Consider the following 22,583-nt stretch of genomic DNA (forward strand, 5'->3'; position numbering starts at 1 on the left):
TTAAAGAATGAAAAATCACAATGACGGTAGGGAAATCATAAAAAAATCTCATAAAAAATGCAAGCAGAAAAAACCTCTCAACTGTTCTGGCTTTTCATCAATTACCAAAAGTACAACCTTTTTCACTTTAATGAACAATTTTTTTAACCAATATCTCAAAATCAAACGCTCGATAATTTTTTGAATAGTAATTACAGTATCTGATGCTCTGTATTGATCAATTTTTTAAAACTTCTATCGACATTTTTTTTGTTTTTCTCCACATCACATTGAAACTGATTTCTTACTCATTTTATGTACATTAAATATCAACCTTTATCTGTTCATTTCGCAAAAATGGTGTTCGCCATTTCCTAGGTAAAAAAAGTATAAAATTAAATTTATAACATATTTTGTTTTTGAGAATCCTCAATTTCTTCCAGTGAGAATCCGATATTGTATGAAAATTTTCGAACCAGTTGATTTCAAAAACAACATTGAAATGCCGAAATAGGAAATACATTTCACTGCGGGTTCCCCGTTGTGATAAAGCAAAAATTTAATTTTAAAGATTTGTAGCTATGTGTTTTTTTGCCAAAACGAAAACATTTTTTTGTCATTTCTGCCTACCTGTTGATATTCTTCACCTAATTATTCAAGATTTGGCTATTATTGTTTCGGAGACTGCAAATATTTGCAATATTGAAAACTTTTGATGAAAATCTTCATTTTGAAAATTTTATCAGGCAAATTTTGAACGGAAAATCTAATGGGTTACAGAGAATATAGCTGTTTGGTAGCTTCCAGTACTCTTTAAAAGCTAAAGTGTCTAAAACTTCAAAAAACTTTAACCGCGGTCAAACCTTTCACCGGCTCGTTCTGGGTATATCCAGCTATGTTTTTATTATTCTTCTATTGACATCAAAGATGTAACCATTTACGTGATGAAAGTTCATATAAAGGTCCTGGTTATTCCAATGAAAGGTCAACTATAATTTCGCATAGAATGAAAGATTAAACAAAGTTTGTTTTGCTCTTTCTTACAATTAAGTACTCGTTATTATTTCAGAATTGCTTGCTCGCTATTTATACTCAAAAGTCCTCTTTAAATGTCGAACGAATTGAATTTTAAAGCGACCTCTATCACTCGCCTGGAAAATTTGTCCACAAAAACTATCATAACTAACTAATCGCAGCCCAACTTTATTCGACTTTTTCTTTTCTGTTCCATAACTATACGCACTGTTATAATTATCTAATTACTGGTCGTCAAATTTGATGAAATTCAAAATGTACCCCAGACTTTTTGGAAAAATTTGCAATTTATTGTTGATTTTGCTTCTAACCGATTTGTTTTTAAATAAATTTACACTAGCAGCGCCTGCAGCCAACATTAGCCGTGCAATTATAACCCAAGTTATTCAGGTAAAACAACTCTCACGCTTATTTTCATAACTTCCTATTTTTATTTTAGATATGCTGTCATATTTAAAGATTAAAGTTACAAGGAGGCTCGTTAATGTGCGTTTGCACATGATGTTCCGACCCGCGCTCTTCTAAATTTTCGAAATAACAGTCAACCAAATGAAGAGATAAACAAAATTAAATCTTTGAAAAAAAAATTGTTACACAAACTATTAAATGAATTACATAATACTATGCCACATTACAGCGCTCACGAGATCTCGAACCATTAAGAATACCAAAACAAAATTTTGACGTAACAACGTCAAAATACAATCAGAAAGAACCTTAACTACAAAATTTTTCATTTTTTTTTTACTACAAAGCAGATGGTACTTTATATTAATGAGACTACGTTGCAAGTTGATCAAAAAGAACCAATAATGCGGCGAAATTCAAAAATCAACCAATTTTTTTAAAACCAGATATTAATGAACGTCTTAAAAACCATCGCTTTTTAACAAAATTATTCTTGATAATTTCACAAAAAAAGTCAATGCAAAACCAATGAAATCTGGTTTCGGTAGGATTAGGCCAGAGAAACGACCTAACGATGAAAAACATTGAAAAAATTAATAAACAATTTTTGAAAAAATAAATATTATGATTTTATTCCAAATGTTAATTAAACTATTTCAGTTAAAACTATAGTGAAAGAATAAGTGTGTTCCATTGGGCCTCCTTTAAAAGACATTGGGATCGGTTATTACGCGAATGTGCTTAAAGAAGAGAAAAATGAACACAATTACTGACCACTAAAAATTTTTTTATTAAATTGCATATTGTTCAACAAACAAAAACATCAGTTACGACAAAAAATCAATCGATTCTTTAAAATTCGAACTACAAGGAAAAAGATGGGGGTTCTCAGGGATGAGAATTAGTTGCGAGTTTGCAAATATAACAACAAGAACAAAAAAAAATGTTTGAGAACAAATAATATCATAAACTTTACGGCTATTTGCTATAAACTTACTGCATTGAGTAAATTCATTTGTTGAACACTCAGTTAGGGGTTTATGAGACTTCTCGCTTCTTTACGACTAAATAAAGAATCAGAAAAGAGAGAAAAACAACAGGTATTTATCTATTGAAACCACGAAATTTTTTAGAAAACCCGTAGTATCAAAGCCATTAAAGTCAATAGCTTTTAACGGAAATCAATAGATGATAAGGTATAATAAATTATGCTTTGACAAGAATGCAATAATTTGTGCCATTTCAAAGTCATCAATAAGTCCTCACAATAAGTCGTATGATAATGAAAAAGAAGACAAATACAGGTAAAAACCAGAAAACCAATAGAAAATTGCCAGAAGACAGTGTCGAAGCAACCAAAACCAATCGTTTTTCCCTGCAAACTTTATTGTATGCCACAGGTGACTGACAATAATAGGATAATTTAATAGGATATTAACAGGATTCAAAATTACGAAAAATACGACCAAAAATTTAACAAAATATGAAAAGTCGATATATCCAATTCATGAAGACAAAAGGTATATATAAAACCGGTAAACAGATAAATTTTGGTAGATTTTTGGCAATAGAACAGAGTGGAGGTCATGTGAATAGTGAGAGTGACATACAGTTCACAGAAATGTGTTTAATATCGGTAAATGTTCAAAAATAATTTTTTGAAATTTTTTAAGACTTAACAGTAATTAGATGTCCACTCCAATTACGACATAGTTTCACTCACTGCCCTTTAGGAAGCTTTTTGCACTTTAAGTTAACAAGTCTATGTCATAGTACTACAAAACTTATCAAAAAACTACAATATCAAAAAGTAAGTCAAAATTTTAATAAAAATTACGATTTACTCAGTCCGAGCCATAAAAATGAGAGTTTCCTTAAAGACGAATTATTTGTTTATTGGGCATCAATTGACTTTAAATGAGATTTGTCAAGAACAGAACCTGGATTTGAAAAGTGATAAGTCTGTAAGTGACTTGACAAAAAGTTTAAAAGAATATGAAATGATTTTTAAAATTTCAGCTCTCAAAAAGAAAAAGATTTTTTTATAGTAAACTTCCCTATGAAACATAAACTACCCTTTTATGGCCTTTGGTGTTAGCAACACAAGATTGTTTTATTCGTAGCATAAAAGTTGATTTTGAATTGACAATTTTTCTAGAAAAAATCTTAATTTGAACAAAAAGTGAACAAAATCGTGCCAAACATCACGTGTTCACACAAAACTTTAAACCTTGATAACTCCCTATGAAAAATGAAAATTGATAAAATTTTTTAACTCCTTATTCTACATTGGATGGGTTTTTAAATGATACCACTCACAGCTCTCTACGATGATTATATCCATCGGTCAAAAAATTGTCGTAACAAAAAAAACCATTTGAGTATATAGTTCCTCCCCCCACATGTTGAGTCGGGAAAATTATAACAAGTATATATTCAATGTCAGTTCTGAAAAATTGAATTTTTCTACATTCGAGGGGACGAAAGTAAATATATGTCAGTTTTGTAAATGTATTGCAAGAGAAATGTCAGTTTTTTAAGAAAAAATTGAAGCCATGCTCAATCTCTTTCCAGCCATATTTGATAACTTTTTTTCTAATTAATCCCATTAAAAAAGGGATCGATAAACCTGAACAAATACGAAAAAATTGATAAAAATTTTGGGTTTTTTAATCAGTATTTTAATTTGAAATAGACATGTCCGGTTTTGAGATATAAAGTTATCAGGACCCAAACGATTTGTTATCAGACTTACGAACAGCTTACATTGGATCATATCCTGTCTGCCTCAATATACTGTAAAATTTGAAAAAAAAATTGCACAAAATTGATGTTTTGAAACTGCGTTATGCAACAGTGTAGAACATTATGATCTGATCACACTTCGTTTTGGTCTGCAATGGCGTTGAGCTCAATTTCAGCTGTAACAAAACATTTCAGACACACAAATGTTTGACCAGAGATCACCGGGTTCTGTAATGGTCCAAGCAGAGATGATTTTGGCTGGAACGATACATCCAGAGGTCATTTTAGTGTGGGACGAGGTTCCAATAAATTTTGTTGCTGAGTGATACAGAATTCAGACAAAAGTCAAGAGGGTTTATCCAATAATTAACACCAATTTAACCGCATAAAAAGAACTCTAAACCTCTTTTTTCCGCATATATTGCGCGAGAAATTAATTGTTACCCCCCATTGTTGAAAAACTTCTCATCTGAGTAGCTAAAGCACAGAAGAGTGCGTGGACAGACTTTTAAATACAATGTTTCTAATGATCAAGCGCAGATCATTCAGAATTACTATTTTTATTCCTAGTGAGGCAGACCCTTAAGGGTTCTATATAGAAAAGTCTTTAATTTTGCGCGAAAAGTAGCTTGACCTAAATCTAAAAGACTATTTCACTCTGGAAAACATTGAAGGTAAGCAAAAGCAAAGTAGTGTTCTCAGTGTGGCATCTAATACAAGCAACTTTCAAATAATTTCTTCATTTGACCCAAAGACTTTACAAACTGTACAATGACTTTATTATGAATAAAATTTTGTTTTAAACAAAATTTGTTCACATTCGGTGTTTTTTAGGTTTGTTACTTTTTCCAATTTCCAGTTAATTTTTTCTACATTGATTAATTGAGAAGTTTTTCTTTTTTTCTATCTGTAGCTTTACAACCAAAAATTCGTGTTTCAAATGCGAGTTGAAAAGTGCGTATTACTTTGTTTTTTTTTTAAATTTTATTCTTAAGATGACCGCAGTGAAAATTAATTTTAGTTTTGATATGAAAAGAATGTTGCGCTGATTTTTTTACCACGGCAAACTGTTATGCTCGATTTGTTTTGTAAGAATTACAAGATTTGTCAGCTGTCTTGACTATAATATCTACATGTGACTGAAAAATGGTTTCAACTTAGTGGTATGCACTTCCAAAGTGTTCAAACCTTTTCTTGTCACATTTTCTGACATGATCTTGAACTTTAAGCTGAAAGTAGTTATGTCGGTGAACAAAGTAAAATTTGTCACTTAAAATTGCCTTTATCACTGATATTTTTCGGAAAAAACGATGGACGCCTCTGAGGTTGCTGCTCTGTACACAATAATGGACCAATCAACATTTTTTATTGTAAAAATACCCTTGAAACATTTTTTTTTGTAGTTTGTTAAAATATTTGCGTCCTTTATTAATTATAATAAAAACTATTAATTCTGTTTACACTGCTTTCAACAGAGTCCGGAATCTATACTAAAGTTGTTCGTAGCTGGGAAGCACGTTGTGTTGTTTGTGTTTTAATTGGAAAAATTTAAATGAAATTCTCCTAAATGTTAATTTCTTCTCTTGAGCAAAAGACGCTCTTCAATTCATGAAGAACTAGGAAAGTTTAATTGACGAGCGGAGGTCTTCTCATTGTCGAGTCAAGATGACTCAAGATGGCAAAATGAGTTTACAAAATGAGAAACATTTTCTTACATTTACTTCGGGCGATCAAAAACCACCTAACTTAACCCTCTGTTTAAACTAATTTTTTGTAACTGAAAAGAGACGGTTCAAAAATAAAGTAATTCGTTTTGCTGAAAAAAAGAAACATACAGTGAAAACTGGCGTTTCGTTCGTGAGTGGCTAAGAGGAAGGCATACACATCTTGAGGTCCAGAACGAAATTGCTTTTGATCGGACCGTCGCAGACAAAAGTGACCTCAGGTCACACCGATCCAGACTGGATTAAACTCCGATCAGACTTTCTTGCGCTCGAAAGTTTGTGTGCACTTGAAGTGCCCTCTAAAATCTCCTCTGACCAAACTTTAGTGCGCTCGAAAGTTATTCTTGATCAGACCGGGTGCGCTCGAATCTGTCTCCGATCAGACTAAATTGCGCTCAAAATCAGAATAAAATGAGCTCGAAATTGCCTCTTATTAGACTAAAATGCGTTCAAATTAGTTTCGTCATAGACAGTTTTTAAACATGGACAAATACCACTTTAACATATTCAACTAAGGAAAAATCCGTTCTAAGAGTATTGTTATTAAAAATATAACCCAAGTATACAAATAATAATTTATTCCGTATGCCACTAATTGATGTTTATGGCTCAATAAATGAACTTACTCAGCACTGAATGAAAAACGCCTTGATCCATATTTATTCAAAATCAATTCTAATGAGGACCAAAAAATTGCTATCAGCTGGACCCTTTTGATGTCATCAGCGTAAATAGACCCTAGACGAGTCTCTAACCAGAACGCAGCTGTATTGTTGTTTCTTGGCGGAAACATCTGTCAATAAAAATTGAAAAACTTGAAAAAAATCTTGGATTTGCATCTGATCAGACCCTATTGCTATCAAATTTTTTTTCTAATCAGACTAGTATGTGCTCAACTCTGCCTCGGATCAGATCGTCCCAGACCAAAGTCACATTTGGTCAGACCATTGCCCAGACTATCATGCACTCAAAGCCTTTTCCAGACCATGTAATTCGAGCGCACCGTGCTCATAAGTGAGATGGTCACTTTGGTCTGTACACCTCAACCTAGGCGACGCATTTTATCATTATTACATACCGTTATTCTTATTGTTCCGACCCCACTTGTGGGGGAAGGAACTATATACTCAAATGGGTTTTTTTTTTTTTTTGTTCAGTGAATTTTGGCCGATCGATATATTCGTCGTAGAGAAATGTGAGTGGTATCATTAAAAAGCTGGTCCAGCGTAGAATTCAAAAGTAAAAAGATTTTTTTGAATTTCGTTTTTTTCGAGGAGTTATCGAGGATTGAAGTTTTGTGTGAACAATGGGATCTTTAGCATGATTGTTCACTTTTAGTACAATTTTCTTCAAACTAAGATCTTTTTTACGAAAACATTAATTCAAATTTCTATAAAAAGAATAAATTTTGAGTTCGTAAAAGTTGAATGCAAGGCGATAGAAAGACTAGTTCTGGTCTCATAGGGAAGTTCACTATCAAAAAAAAATCGAACTCTAATTGAGAGCCCTTTTTTTAATAAAACTTTTCTCTTTTTTGCTTTTTTAAGTCACCTAGAGACAAGTCACATTTTATATCGACGTTCTATTAATGACAAAACTCCTTTATAGTCGAATGAAGCGCAATGAACAAAAAACGTCGTTTTCAAGGAATTGCTCATGTTTTTTTTGGCTTCGATTCTGAGTTTTCGTAATTTTGAATGAAATTTTGAATTTCTTTTTGAAGTTTTACTATTTTTTTTGGAGTCCTATGGTAGGGATTCATTGACTAACAGTGCAATATGTTCCATAATGAGCATTAAGTGAACATGTCTATTTCATTGAGGGGGCGGCTAATGGCTGTTAAGACTTAAAAAATAATTTTTCGAATTTTTTTTTGAATATTAAAGAATCATAATCTTATTATAGTGAATTGTAAGTCAGTCCAGGGGTGAGAGCACCCTCTTCCTTCCTACTGCAACCAAAATTAAACTGGTTAGCGGTTTTATCTTCTATCTATTGGTTATATGACTTCAATGACAAAAAATTTCAATTTTTTAAAATTTTTTTTGGATTTTTACGTATTATTGGTTACTTTTGAAATCTTATCACATTATCCAAATATTGACAGTTCCCATTAGCTTAAAAACGATGTTCTGTGGATGACCAATAAAAATTTTAAACAAAAATTTATGGTTTAAATGGCTTCGACACGTTCTTCTTGCACTTTTCTACTGATTTTTTGGTTTTCTCCTGTTTTTTTTTGTTGTTTTAATAGTCATTATACTTACTGTGATCTCATAATGAATACCTATGCATGACAAACATAAATGTACTGCCACCGGGGCATCTTTGAGCGTTTTTATTGACTTCCGTTGAAAGCTATTGAATTTAATGTCTGTTAAAATAAAAATCATTTTTCGAAAATTTTATTTGAACAATAACAATTCCTAAATTTTTCTTGAACTGTTAGTGAGTTTCAGTATTGACTGGACCCACTTGCTTTTTACTGCGACTAAAAATATTCTGTTTAGCTGTTTTATCTTCTAGCTATTGGTTATATGACTTCAATGACAAAGATTTCAATTTTTTTAAATTTTTTTTTTGGATTTTTTGAATTATTGGTCACTTTTGAACTCTTTATCACATTATCCAAAGATTATTGTAATCCAATTGGCTTAGAGAGGACGTTCAGTGGATCACAGAGAAAGTTTTCAGAGAATAGCTAATGGTTTAATTGTCTTCGACACTTTCTTCTCGCATTTTTCTACTGAATTTTAGTTTTTGCTGTTTTTGTTATTGTTTTCTGTCATAAGACTTATTGTGATGTCTTTTTAACTATCTATGCATGACAGACATCATTTTCCTCCCTATGGGTTATATCTGAGCATCGTCATTGAGCTCCGATGAAAGATTGAGTTTACTGGCTGTTAAGGGTTTAAAAATAATTTTTCGAAACTTTTTTGAAATTCAACCAGTCCTATTTTTTTTTCGTGAATACTCTTGGTCATTGTTGGTTCTAACAGAACCCATTTCCGTTCTACTATAGCCAAAATTAATCTGGTTAGCGGTTTTATCTTCTACCTATTAGTTTTAAAACATCAATGCCACGAGAATTCATATTTTTTTTGGGTACTTTATTTTGTTTTTCGATCCTTTTGAAATCTTATCACATCATCTTACTGCTGAGAGTCCCTATTGGTTTAGGGAAGAAGTTCAACGGATCATAAATAAAGTTTTCAGGGAAGAGCTTATGATTTGAGTTGCTTCGACATTTTCTTCAGGCACTTTTCTACTGAATTTGTGGTTTTTGCCTCTCTCTGTTGTTGTTTTCATAGTCATTAACTTGTTGTAAGGTCTTATTGATGAAATACGATTGGCAAAAAAACTTATTGTCCCCTCGAGGCATCATTTATTGTATATACTGGCTTCCGTTGAAGGCTAATGAATTTAATGGCGTTGATAATACGTGTTTTCCCGCAATTTTCGTGCGTCTAATGTATTTGTTTATATTTGCTGATTTTTTGAAATTATATTGATAAAAAAGGTTTTCCCATTGCTCCTGAAAAATTAATTTAAAATTGAAGAGTGTTTAGTGAAAAGTTCATTTTTTTAATGCCTTCGACCCTTTTGTCGCTCAATTTTTTTTCCTGAATTCGCTGTTTTTGTTCTTTAGGTAGCCGTAAATTGCTCACAGATCTCATAGGCTTGTAATTGAGGACTGAATGAATGATGTTGCTCGAAACATTCAGTATATAGCGAATAGGTTCCTTTCGTCAAATTTAACTTCTATTCATCAATCAGATGTCCCATCGAATTTCGTGTATTTCAAGAAATAACATATATATTGATATTATGTGCCACTGTTGTTTCGTTTTTCTGAACGTTTATTGAATGGCCATTTTTTGCGTTTCTTTTTCTCTTCCTTCAGAACAATCGCGTAATAACAGATCCCAATGGTTTTTAAATGTGGCCCAAGTAAACTTATTTAATCTTTCAGTATAAATCCTTCAACTGAAATAGCAGAAATAACAACTGAATTAAAAATACATATTCAGATGATAGCTATTGATTTTAATGGTAGCAAAGGTTTGTGTTTTCGCAAATCGTTTGTAATTTTTTGAGTTTCTCTTTAGTTTGTTTCTATGGCATAGTCTGACCACAGACGGGTGCTTTTGGTTTTGTAATGACTTTTTAGTAATTTATCAAGGATTTTTTAATTAAAAACCAATGTTTTTTAAGATTTTTGAATTTTCTTGGTGCAAAAAATGTTGATTAATTTTTAAGTTTCGCCTCACTGTTCGTTCTTTTTGTCGGCTTGTTACCTAGTCTCGTTAAGAAAACTTTTCATCTGCTGTATAGTTAGTAAAAGGTAAACTTGTGTAATTAAGGTTTTATCTGACTGCATTTTGACGTTGTTACCAGGTGCTTTTAAATTTAGATATTCATTTTTTGCCGCCAAAATTTTGTTGGTGCTATTTTTTTTCTAGTCTCTTCAATGTCAGGTCACGTTGGTGCTGTAATGAAGCATGGCATTAGTAATTCAATTAGTAGATAGAATGTGTAACGATTGTTTTAAACTCAAACATCTATTTTTGTTATCTCTTGATTTGGTTGACATTTTAGTCAAAAATGTAGATGAGCTCGGGTCGGAACATCATGTGCGAACGCACATTAACGAGCCGCCTTGTTTTGTTTAGAACCAATTACTAATTATTAAAAGTAGATATCCAAGTATTTTTTGTATGTGATGAACAGGGTGTTAAAAGCCAAGGCAGACCATTCTACGTGAGGTTGATTAGCAGTGATGATAACAGGAAAGTGGTGTGTGGGGGTGCCATTGTTGACATTAGATGGGTTCTGACTGCTGCCAGTTGTGTACACGGTTTCCAACGTAAGGATTTCTTGTTTATTTCCAGGAGGTATCAACTGTAAACAAAATTTAGAACCGCCCGCCCACCAACACCTCCTCCCCCTCCCCCTCCCCCTCCACTCATCTCCCCTACCCCCCCCCCCCCCCCGTACCGGTAGCTTGTGACTCTGCATCGATAAAAATCTTATAACTTGTAATTGATTAAGTGCTAAAAAGTAAAATAAAGTTAAATTTTGCTGAAAAGCAAAATGCAAAATTAGCAAAAAAAGTCTTTTTAAATAAAAAAATCAATTTAATATAGTATCTCTTGAGAAAGTAATTTTGTTTTTCAGCAAAGGCCATTAGAATTGAGGTCGGAGACTTCACGGATTACAATTCTGGAAAAGATATTCACTATATTGACAAAAGAGTTATGACAGCCAAGTAAGTTATACTCAACGGACGCTGGAACAGCCAAACGGGCTCAGAGCAGAATGACATAGAATGAGATTTAGAGCCGAATATTTCCCGAGCTCTGATTGGTCGATGTTAATCTCAGTAATTAAACGACTATTTCTTTTGAGAATAGTTTCAAGGGGGGGGGGGGGTAGCCACCACGAGTGGAGCGCAACCCGACTGCACGGAACGACAAATGATTATTTCGCCATTTCTTATATTTGTTTTACTTCAATTTAAACCAATCAGATTACTTTGCGAATCAATTTTAAGCATTCGGCTTTGATTATACTTTTTTCTCATTCAGTTCTGCTCCCGTTCGGCTCTAGCTCTAAATCCGAGTTCTGTTCAGTGTCGTATCGCACCTTTCAACAAATAGACGTAACAAAATTTTCAACGAATCTAATTCGCTCTAGATAGTTCTAGATAATTTAGTGTACCGCTTGTGGCCTCGCGTGCGATGCCTCTTCCCCGACCTAACGCAGTGTCAATATCAGCTGGGTGTACGTGTCTAATCGCAACCCTTTAGGACAATTTAAGGACACCGCTTGCTGTATATTTATGTGAAAATTCATAGAGCAATTCCATTAATTAGAAAACTTCAGAGTTAACTTCAAAATCCATCGATGAAAAATTTACAAATTTTTGTAAATTTTGCATTATTTTCTTGAAATTCAATTTAAAAATATTTCGTAAATTATCCATTATTTTTCGACTGGGGTTATATCAGTAGTGATTTGGATGTACACACTCAACCATTGGGGTTTTGATCTAGTTTTCAAGCTCAAATTCATCATATAATGAGAGCTGATATAGAGGGTAGAGGGTTCGAATATGATAGCAAACAAAGTAGTCTGGATGGGTGATCAGCCAGGGTTTCTCATGTTTGTATTCATTTTCTTTAGCTATATTGGATTTCATTCTGCGCCGAACGACATTGCTCTTCTTAAGTTGATATACCCAGTCAAAGAACATTTCAGAGTGATCAAATTATGTGACGAGCAGAAAGCGCAAGACACGTTACTAGGTAAGTCCTATAAAAATTTTCGATTGCTTCTCTTACCAAAATTTTTCCCGCGAAACTGGCCTCATGATACAAGCGATTTCCATTTAATGATATCTTTGACGTACGACTCCTTTCTAAAGGTGAGAAAAACGCAAATAATTGTCTCCAAAATGCAATTTTTCCGAGATCTTTTCAAGAATCTAAGTCTGTCATTTACCAAAATATTATATACGCAAATAAAAATAGGTAATAAAATTACGTGCTAGAGCAATTTTATGAGAAAATTTGAATTAAATTTCGCCTACAAAGCGAGCAAACTATATTACACGGGAGACTTGCATTTACAATTGCCCAGTACTGACTTACACTTGGCGTTCGGTACGGGAGGATGAAAATATACGAAAAGAGTGTAAAGTATTAAATAATTTTGTTTAGTAGTCACTTCATCTTCTCAATCTGATTTAACTTATACCTTCTCCTTTTTACTCGCTATTCCTTTCGTTCACGTTTTACATTTTAAACGTAATTTAAACAAGGAGGCTTGGTAATGTGCGTTTGCACATAAAATTTCGACCCCGATCATCCACATTTTTGGCATAAATGTCAACAAAATGAGGAACAGATAGAAACCGCCCAAATTCAATTATTTTTCAAAAAAAAACAAATTGGTGTCTGCACAAAAAAAATCGCCTTCAAAGCAAACAACTCGGCAGAGCAAAAAATGCCGCATTCAATTGAAGAGATCTGCTATCATTGAGAAAGCGAGTCAAGACAGACACCAAAATCAAACAACAACAGCAACAACTATTAATTACATCCAAAAATTTATGTCCATTCAAAAAAAACTTAATAACAAAGTCAAAATAGCGTCAGATAACTCTAAAGCTAAACAAAATAATTTTTTCCTCACTAAAAAAGATATGGAATCAGTCCATAATAGATTAATATTCCATCAGCTTTTCTATTACCTATCTATGGTTCTATAGGAGGGCATTAAGACCGGTCACTATTCAGTTTTTTTGCGGTTACAAAAAGTACAGCAAATGGAGACAATAAATAAAGATTCAACTAAAACTTGCGAGAAAACGCTGTCGAAGCTGTAAAGCCATATTTTTACCATCAAAATTTTTCGCTTGCACCTTCCTCAAACGCCAAAAATGTGGTAGTTGACCTCTCATTAATGGGACTAGGTAACAAGCAGACCAAATGAAAATGTGCAAAATAAAGTAATAATTTTGTATTTTTCGAAAAAAATTATTTTCAAAGCCATGAAAACCATTAGTTAAAAAATGAAAAAAGTTAAAAAGATTTGTTTTTTAGTCCAAAAAAGTCTTGAGAACTGTAAAAAATCAGAATATGTCTCATGTCTAAAAACCGTCAAAGTCGATAAAAATCAAAAAATAATTTTGTTTTTTGTTTTTTTTTTGCGAAAAACCCGTATCGAATCCGATAAAGTTACAACGAATTCCATAAAAACATTTGATTGTGTACATTTGCATCTCTTCATGACACCATCAAGGTCATGTATGGCCTTTAATTAACGAAAATAGGTAAAAAAAACAATAAAAAGAACAAAAATTTCTCTTCATAAGTTGTTTTTTTTATTTTTGAAAACAACTACTTTTAAAGTAATAAAAGCCATCAGCTATCTACTAAAAAGATATCGGCTCATGTAATCTTCCTGAAAAAACCAACAAAACCTGTCATTATCCACGAATTTTTATACGACTAAAAATACAAAGTAAAAGCGACAGTTAAAGACAAAAGTAGTTAAATTCTTGTTACAAACCGAGAAAAAACAAAGAAAATGATTAAATGCTTAAAAAATGAAATCTAATTTTTTTGAAACCAAAAAACCATAACTTAAAGCGTAAAAGCGCAATAATGACTAAGTTTTAATTCAGAAGAGAGACGAAGCATTATCTCTTTGCTGACGCTAAGCTACCAATTGGCCAAATTAGGAAGAAATAATGGCAAAATTTTAATAAGCCATTGTTCATTTAAAGATTAAAAACTTTTAAAAGTGAAAAAGACCATGGGTTTTAGGGTAAAAAACTAGATACATTAAATTGGAGCTGCTTAGGAAGAAAATTGAACCTGTCATCATTGAGTTTTGATTTGAATTGTTCTATTTTTCAATTAAATTATAAAAGATCGATTTTTTTAAAAGAATAGACCAAGTGATTATAATCCAAATTAATTTTGGATTGTAACGGTCAAAGGTTATTCCAAAAATAACCTTGCCCATGCTGTTCGTCCATTTAGAACACTTATTTTTTTCGAAAGCTGTAGATATAGATAATTTGTTAGTTAAAAAATCGAGAATAAATGCTGTGTTTTGGATAATCATGGTGCATAGTTAGCAGAAAATTGCAAAATTTCAATTATATAGCATCTTATTGAAAATGGAAGTCAGATTACCCCCGTTTGATTTTTACAAAAACTTTTTAGTGCTTTTTGGCTGTGTAATTCCGGCAAATTCAATCAAAGTGGACCAGAGAACCTTTTTTTGTAATATTTTTGATTTAGCCAATTTTTTTGGCAAATAAAAATAAATCAAAATAGCCAACAATATTTTTTCGTCTTTAAAAATAAAATCAACATCACTAATCTTAACAATTTCAACATAATTTAGCAAAATTGACAAAAGTTTAGGCAAATTTTTTGAATATGTGATAAAAATAGCGCAAATCAGTATAATATTCACAAAAATCAATATATCGATAACTCGCTCTAAAAAATGAAAGAATCTTTTAAATTTTAAATTCTACGGTGGACGTGCTTTTTAATGATACCACTCACAACTCTCTATGTTGAAAATATCGATCTGTCAAATTTGACTGAATAGAAAACCCATTTTAGTATATAGTTCCTCCACCCCCTCATGAGGGGTTGGAACAAAAATACAAAATATTATAATCGGTTTCAAGCAAATTAGGTGATCAATTTCTTACACGAACGAGAGCTAATTTATGTTAAATTTCAAATTAATACACCTCAGTTCCGAAAAATGTATGGTTTGAAGAACAAACAAGAATTGTTTTTATTGCAATCCAATACATATTACAAAATTGAATAGCGACCTAAACTCTGGCACATTAGTGGCTCAAAAACTAATTCCTGAATACAAAATAGAAAAATTGAGAATTATCTTGAAAGTCCTAAGAAGTCATGAATTGAGACTTTGTAACCCGGTGAAACTCCTCCGGGGATATAGTAACATTTTTCAACTTAATCACATAAAACAATTTTTTCTAGGTATAAGCATCACCATTTGCCCATCGTTCAAAAATATAACATTTCCTCAAAAGAGTTGAGTTTTATGTTTTTTAATAAGATATTCGGGAGAAGTTTAGTCGTTAATGTCTGTTTTTAAAAGTTAGATTAATGAAATCTGTGTAATTGAGTGACGTATGCTTTTGCTAATAATCATAAGTTTTTCGTTTCCTAAATCGTCTATTCCCTTTTTCTATTCGTTAAATTTCTTTTTTGTCAATAAAACTACGATAAGCGAATTTTTAAATGGGGTAAAAAAATGTACATTAAAAAAACAGATTATATTATATTCTATTATAATATTTTTCAAATTAAATATGGACAAATGCTGATTTTTTGTTCCGATAACTTTAGTGGGAGGAGGAACTATATACTGAAATGGGTTATTTTTACCAGTCAATTTTGGCCGATCGATATAATCATCTTAGAGTTGTGAGTGGTATCATTAGAAAGCCCGTCCAGCGTAGATTTTATTTGATCTTTGCTTATTACAGGGAGTTACAATATGGTACCAAAAAGCTACGTACTCATAAAGATTTTTTAAAAAGCAAAAAAACAACAAATAATATAACTTTCTGAGTTCAAATTTGTTCTCTAATAACGCATGATCACAACTTTAGTTTTTTTAACGTCTAGCAGACGGTTTGTATAATTTTTATACAGGTTTCTCGCGATGTCTGTGTCAATTTAGTTCCAAATTTAATTTACTTTTTCTTCTAAATTTTCCCAAAAAACTGTCTGTTTTCGTAATCGTTGCTTCAAAATCGCCATAAATTTTCAATAGGATTCAGATCTGGACTGTATGCTGGCCATTCCAGTACCTTCTACTCGTTTTCTTGGAAGAAATTGCCCATAAACTTCGATTTATGCAAAGGAGCATTATCTTGTTGAAAAACAATGTCCAGGAAATGCATTTTTTCTTCGTAATTTTTCAAAATTTCCAAATAACCGACAGAGTTCAGCTTGTTTGGACACTTAACAAACAATTTGCGTCCATATGATTAAATTGCACCCCAAACCATAACTGATCGTTTGCCCGAAATCAAATTTTTTGTGTTTTTTTCGAGAAATCTCATTCCATTTCTTCGAAAAACTCTAACAATTCCGTCGCTCGAGATGCGCACCCTTGTTTTATCAGAAAAAATAACATTCTACCAGAACGAGAACTGCTTTTTGAGCATATTGATACACCATTTTGAACGAAAATAATAGATTTTTGTCTTCAAACTGACTTTTTTTTGCAGCATTTCTTGAAAAAACGCCATATTTTTTGAGAATTCGTCTAACTGTACCTCTGGAAATTGTCTCGCAGCAAGAGAAAGCGTTATGAGCCACTCGAATGCGTTCCAGTGAAGTTTTGGGATCTTTCAAAACATCGGCAGTTGACTTTTTTTCTCATTTTTTTTGGCAATTTGCGGGGTCTTCCGCTCGATTTTTGGGCCTCGAAACTGGTGTTTTTCAGGTAACGTTTGTATGCATACTGTGCACTTGATCTTGACTTCAAGTTGAGTTGCTTTTGTATTTTAGACCATGAAAATTTGACATATCGTAAATTTCTCTTGAAACTTCTAAATTTCACACCTTTTTTCGCGCCTTAGCGGAAATCAAGCTTATAAGGCACGAATCATGCGTTGAAAGCAGAAATTATGCTGTATGTAGCTTTTTGGTACCATAGTGTATTGTTGTTAAAAGTTTTGTGAATAGGACACAATATTCCGTCGTTTTTCTTCACCTTTTTCGTATTTTTGACCAATTTTTTGCAAATTTTGCTAAAATTTATTTAATTTGTTAACGGTAGTAGGATTGACATTATTTTTAGAGATAGTGGAGGGATGCTCAATTTTTCTTGACTGTTTTGGCTAGAACTTATGGCTTGAATTTTGGCTACACCTTATGCTAAATTTTATGCTAAATTACTCAAATTGAGACTTTTTTGTCTAAAATTGGTCTAAATATGTTTTTAGCCCAATTTTTTTTATATTTGATGAAAGCAGACACCTTAAAAATGCGGTCAGTTCTTCATAAGCTCCAAAAGAGAACTAGTTGCGCTCCCGCTGGCTTTTAGAGTCTTCTGGAATTATAATTTTGCCCAGTTTTTCGCAATATTTGTTTTGATGTACTGAAAAATTTTGTTTAAAAAATGAAAAATTTGGCAACCATTTGAAGAATTAAGTTATTTTAGTAGGGAAGCATCATCAAGACGGATCTTTATCTCGCCATAGATCCATACGGTAGATTTTTTTCAGATAAATTTGGGCCCGGTTTTTTTTCAAATTTTTTTCCGCATTTAGAGATTTATGTAAATTACTGACAAGAATTTTGAATTGGGGCATATTATTTCGAGATACTTTTTACAAAAAATAAAGCCCAACAAACATATATATTATAGTTCAGAGTTAAGCTCATGGTTTTTATGACAAATTGTTTTTGCAACTTTTTTATACTTCCCATGTTTTGCTTTCATTTGTTTTATTTTTGTAGTCCAATGACCTAATCTTCTCAGTCAACGATCCATTTGGTCTTTTTCGAAGGTATAGGAGAATCTAGACAACGCTTTCAGTTGTCTAGATCTATGACTAACTCTAGATCTATCTACTAACTCTTATGACTTTGAGAATATTTGTTTTAAGAAAAAGTTGGTGAATTTTTGTAATTTGCCACTACTTCATATTATTTCTTAGTCTTAGTAAAAACGAGCAAAAACTGAAAAACATATTTTCCGGGAGTTTTAAATTGAGGGGTGTAACAGTTTCACATCAAAATAACAGTTTCTTGATTTTGATACTACGAGTCTTTATTTTTTTTTATTTTTGAGCATAATTGAACATTACATAGGTTATTATTGCTTCCCTGTCAAATTACAACATTTTAGACTAATCCAATTGAGAGAAAGCGTAATTGGAAAAATAACAGAGCGTTGGAAAAAGGCGTATTTGAAAATATTATTTGTTTTTGTTGAATAGTCATAGTTTTTGGGCTGAGACACAATTTTCTAGCAAAAATTCGTGGAGTCTTTTTTTTTGCTTATGTTTGTTTTTCCTTTTGTTTTTGAAGACATATTCCTGATAGTGACATGTCTCAAATTCTTACCCACTACGGGTGGGGCGTTTAACCACCTATTTAAAGATATCGGTTGATTACTATTTGTTTGATGACTTTCTACTTAAATTAAAAAAAAGTTTTCAACTATCTTATTTTTGCTCTCATTTTGCCATCAGCTAACTGAAACTCAATAATCAGAACTCTCAAATACCTAATTGAATCAATTATTTTGTATCTGTTGGCCATACGTTTTGACTGATGGCTTCGACCATCTAATTTCATACACAATTTTTGATATTTCTTTGCTGTTCGATTTTTCGGTTTATCTTTGTTGTCATTTCTCCGTAGGAAATTTTAGGGAAGACGTTTGATGTTCAAATGAGAAGCAAATGATTATTTTCAGTTCTTGCAGATAACATCTGACAAGTATAGCGCCTTGAACACTGTGGTTTTGTAGAAATGTTTGTGAAGTTCTGGCTTCTGCCTGTACTTGTTGTTGTTTAGGATTCTCGTGACATAGTCTCATTAATAACAGGCCCAATTGGCTTCCTGGGTTGTTTCAACTTAATCTTTTTCTCACTGTTCATATCTTATGTCTGTTATGACTATGTAGATGATTGTTTTCAAAAACATTTTTTTTTGTTTTTGAGCTTCGCCATTTTTTAAATAGTTTTTCGGTCGATTTGTAGCTCAGTCTCTGTAAAGACATGTAACAACCCGTTTAAAGTGAGCTAATTCTTAGTCTTTAATTTCAATTATTTGTTTTTCGGCTTTTTTAATGCTCTTACTACGAGATTTCATAGAATGTTTGAGGTTTTTTTTTAATATTTGTACATTTTGAAGGATTTTTGTATTCTTTATAAATTATAACATTAATGTTGGCTCCCATTGGCTTGGAAATATTGCGCAGTTGAACATTTGTAACATTCCCATTGACAAGTGTATTGTTTTAACGGCTTCTCTGCTTTTTGCGATGACAATAGACATCGACATTTGGTCGTAATTATTGTTTGTTGTTTGATTATAGTCGTTTGTAGTAGTCCTTGTAACAACAATTTTCATCGGCGGTCTAGCTTGGCAGTATTAAATTCCATTAGTGGTTTATTGCACAATATTTATGTTGTTGAAGGTTTTCTATCTCTTCATCATTTGGTAGCCATTTAAGTCAAGAATATTGATGAGTGGGGTCGGAACATTGTGTGTACGCTATTTTGAGTTAACATTGCGCGTTATTGTTATACCATACCTAGAAAGAAACGACAAGATATGTTCCTGAGCTGCAAAGTTTCATATCGCGACTTCTTAGGACTTTTAAGTACTAAAATTGATTTTAAAATTTTCAAAAGTGACGGCTGATTTTTACCTGATCTTGAGCTACACACGCCGAATTTAGTGGAAATGCACTCATTATAATCCAAGGATCATTTAAGATTTCCTGTGTATATATGAGCCTTGTATGAAACAGGAGCTGATAGTTTGTGGAAACAAGATTTCAATTTTTTGAAAACACAAATTTCGTTCCCGGGGAATAAGTTGGTGGAGGCGGGGAGGGGGGGGGGGGGAGAAGGGGGGGGGGTGTTGTTCGGCTTGAGTAGCAGTTAAGCATGTTCTGCAGGATCATGTGGTATGGGTACAATAGACACTAAAAAGAGTGCTGCGTACCCTAATGAGTTGAAGGAGGCCTACTTCACTGAAGACGAGAGAGATTTAGGACACAAATGCAGAGATGACCAAGTATGCACGACATCTGTCTTCTACGAAAGGTAGTAATAAGAATTAAATTTTTAAAAGAATCTTTAGCAGTAATTAATAGGTGAAAAAATCCTATTTTTTTAAGTCTGTTTTTAACTTCACAAGACTTACAGTTTACAGTTTTTGATTTTGAGAGACCAATTTGAAGGCCTTAAAAGATTGCGCCAAATTTGTAAAATCAAATCGGGAACAATTTTGCTAACTTTAATATCGGATAACTTAAATTTCAATCAATATATCATTTAACCTGTAAACTTTTAGAAAAAACTTACTCGCCAAATAACCTATAAAATGACTTTAGCTCGACGAACGGCTGGAATTTTGCTCGATCCAAAAAATAATGCTCGATTTATGCTTGACTGAGACTTTCCACGCTAGAGTTAAGCGCAACCAAAACATTTAGCTGGATTTTAGCCCGACTCAATATAAGGTGGAAAACCTGGGTACTATGTCAAATCATGAGCGGGGAAAAAGTCTTTTCATGAGTCTACCATTCTGCCTCAGAGGGGCGCGGAATTATGTCGATCACTATTGAGCGTGATCGACCATGAAAAGACCATTGATCGACCCAAAACGCCCGAGAAATTTTTAAGGCACATAAGAATTTAAATTCAGGGAATCGTAGCTTAGTGCAATCGTGGTTGAGAAAAAATATCAAACAGTTTAAGTTAGAGCTCTCCTAGCATTTAGTGAGGGTAAAAGAGTCTTTATCACCACTCATTGGATGGTAAGAATTAGTTGATGAAAAGAAGCTTTGACTAACTCCCCACTCATCGGGCGAATAAAGTATTGGTATTATCTGTCCTCTCTCGTTGCGCGACAAGTATTATCCAGATGCTCCCCTCTGTTTGTGTGAACAATGATGATTGCACAAAATGCCGCCTTAAGGTCATATCCTTGGATCATTTGCATTAACCCCTTTTGGCTGAGCCTCGCATGGAACAATGTGACACCACAGCTTGACCTAAAGAAAATACGTCATGCTTGACTCACGACGCTCTTAAAAAGACTTTTGCTCGGCCCATGAAATGTCGCTTCGACTTTAAGTTGGAAGCTCGTTTGTCTAATTTTAGTCAGCCCTCCCTACACTTTTTGAATCTTTTCATAAGTGAAGGTCTAAACTTGGGCTCATACCTGGTAACGATCCATGTCTAGACCTCGAGTAATGAAAATACTTTAAAAGTCTTGAAAGGGGGCAATATTGACTATAATTACACGGTCCAGCAACTAGTAAAAGTCCTGCTTAGGTCGTTTCTTGGGTCCAGCTAGAGTCTTTTCATACCCAATTAGAATCGCGCATGGTCTTTTCATGGGTCCACCATTGGTCTTTTCATAACCAACAATGTCGACACGAAATGAAACATTATAGTTGTTGATTTGGCGATAATACTCATTGAGAACAGCTGTTGACGGATAACATACAAAGCAGATTTTGTTCTATTTATTACAATTGTTGACATTGAATATATTAACAAATTTATTGATTACTGCTTTTTAGCAACATGTGTTATGGTGACGCAGGCGGACCTCTATACACAATGTATTGTGGAACAAGAGTTCCTCACTGTCTCTACGGGGTGTTCAGCTACACCAACAGGAAAGTCTCAACCCCATACGAACATTGCAACCAGAAGAGTTTCTTCTCTAGTGTTGTCCACTTTCTACCCTGGATTGAACGGACTATGATGAGAGCTTAAACTTTTAACTTGCCCCAAATTTTTATCCTCTTTCCCCCTAATTGACCCCATATAATTGTAGCAATCATTAAAACACTCTCTTGTATATTTAAAATGCCGAAAGTCTGCAGTGCCAGAAGTTAAAATTCCAGAAGGTCCTACTTAGCCAGGAGTTGACTTTGGTCATTTTAAAATGTGCGCGTTTTGTGTTTTGAGCATATGGTTAAGTGACTCTGCAGAAGTCACTTCGAAAGTCTGACTTATCTCGAACCGTTTCGCGGTTCTCGATAAACGCCAGAAGTTCTATTTGACTTCAAGCAGAGTCACGTAACTATTAATTATGTTTTAATTACAGTGTAATTGAATACAAATGTGTTTTCGCTAAAGTTAAGTTGATCCAAACTGTATTTGGTTTGAGAGATTGTTAGGACCAAACTCCTAATATCCTACCCAAAAACTCAAATTAACAGAAAAACTATTTGGCGTAATCATACCTAAGCGAGATATTTGTTGTGTAATTGCGACGGCCGTACTTCAGCGGCTCGTTCGACTTTCCGGGTCGAAGTTTTTGGGTAAATTTTTGTAAGAGATGCGGCGAATGCGTGAATTTTTGTAAGAAATGCGGTGATTGCGGTGACTGCGGTGAAAATAAATAT

The 22,583-nt window shown here is 33.1% G+C and overlaps 1 protein-coding gene across 1 annotated transcript; it reads left to right on the forward strand.

Annotated features, from left to right (window-relative positions):
* Positions 1-1,033: 1,033 nt before the first annotated feature.
* On the forward strand, positions 1,034-22,023 carry LOC142349638 (tryptase-like). The gene is made up of 6 exons (XM_075401348.1): positions 1,034-1,404; positions 10,626-10,761; positions 11,073-11,163; positions 12,081-12,202; positions 20,115-20,262; positions 21,750-22,023. The coding sequence occupies exons 1-6, from the start codon at positions 1,258-1,260 to the stop codon at positions 21,946-21,948; spliced, it is 843 nt and encodes a 280-aa protein (XP_075257463.1). The 5' UTR covers positions 1,034-1,257; the 3' UTR covers positions 21,949-22,023.
* The last annotated feature ends 560 nt before the right edge of the window (positions 22,024-22,583 follow it).

This window comes from Convolutriloba macropyga, chromosome 11 (assembly GCF_964194025.1).
Source record: "Convolutriloba macropyga chromosome 11, txConMacr16.3, whole genome shotgun sequence".
Taxonomy (NCBI): domain Eukaryota; kingdom Metazoa; phylum Xenacoelomorpha; order Acoela; family Convolutidae; genus Convolutriloba; species Convolutriloba macropyga.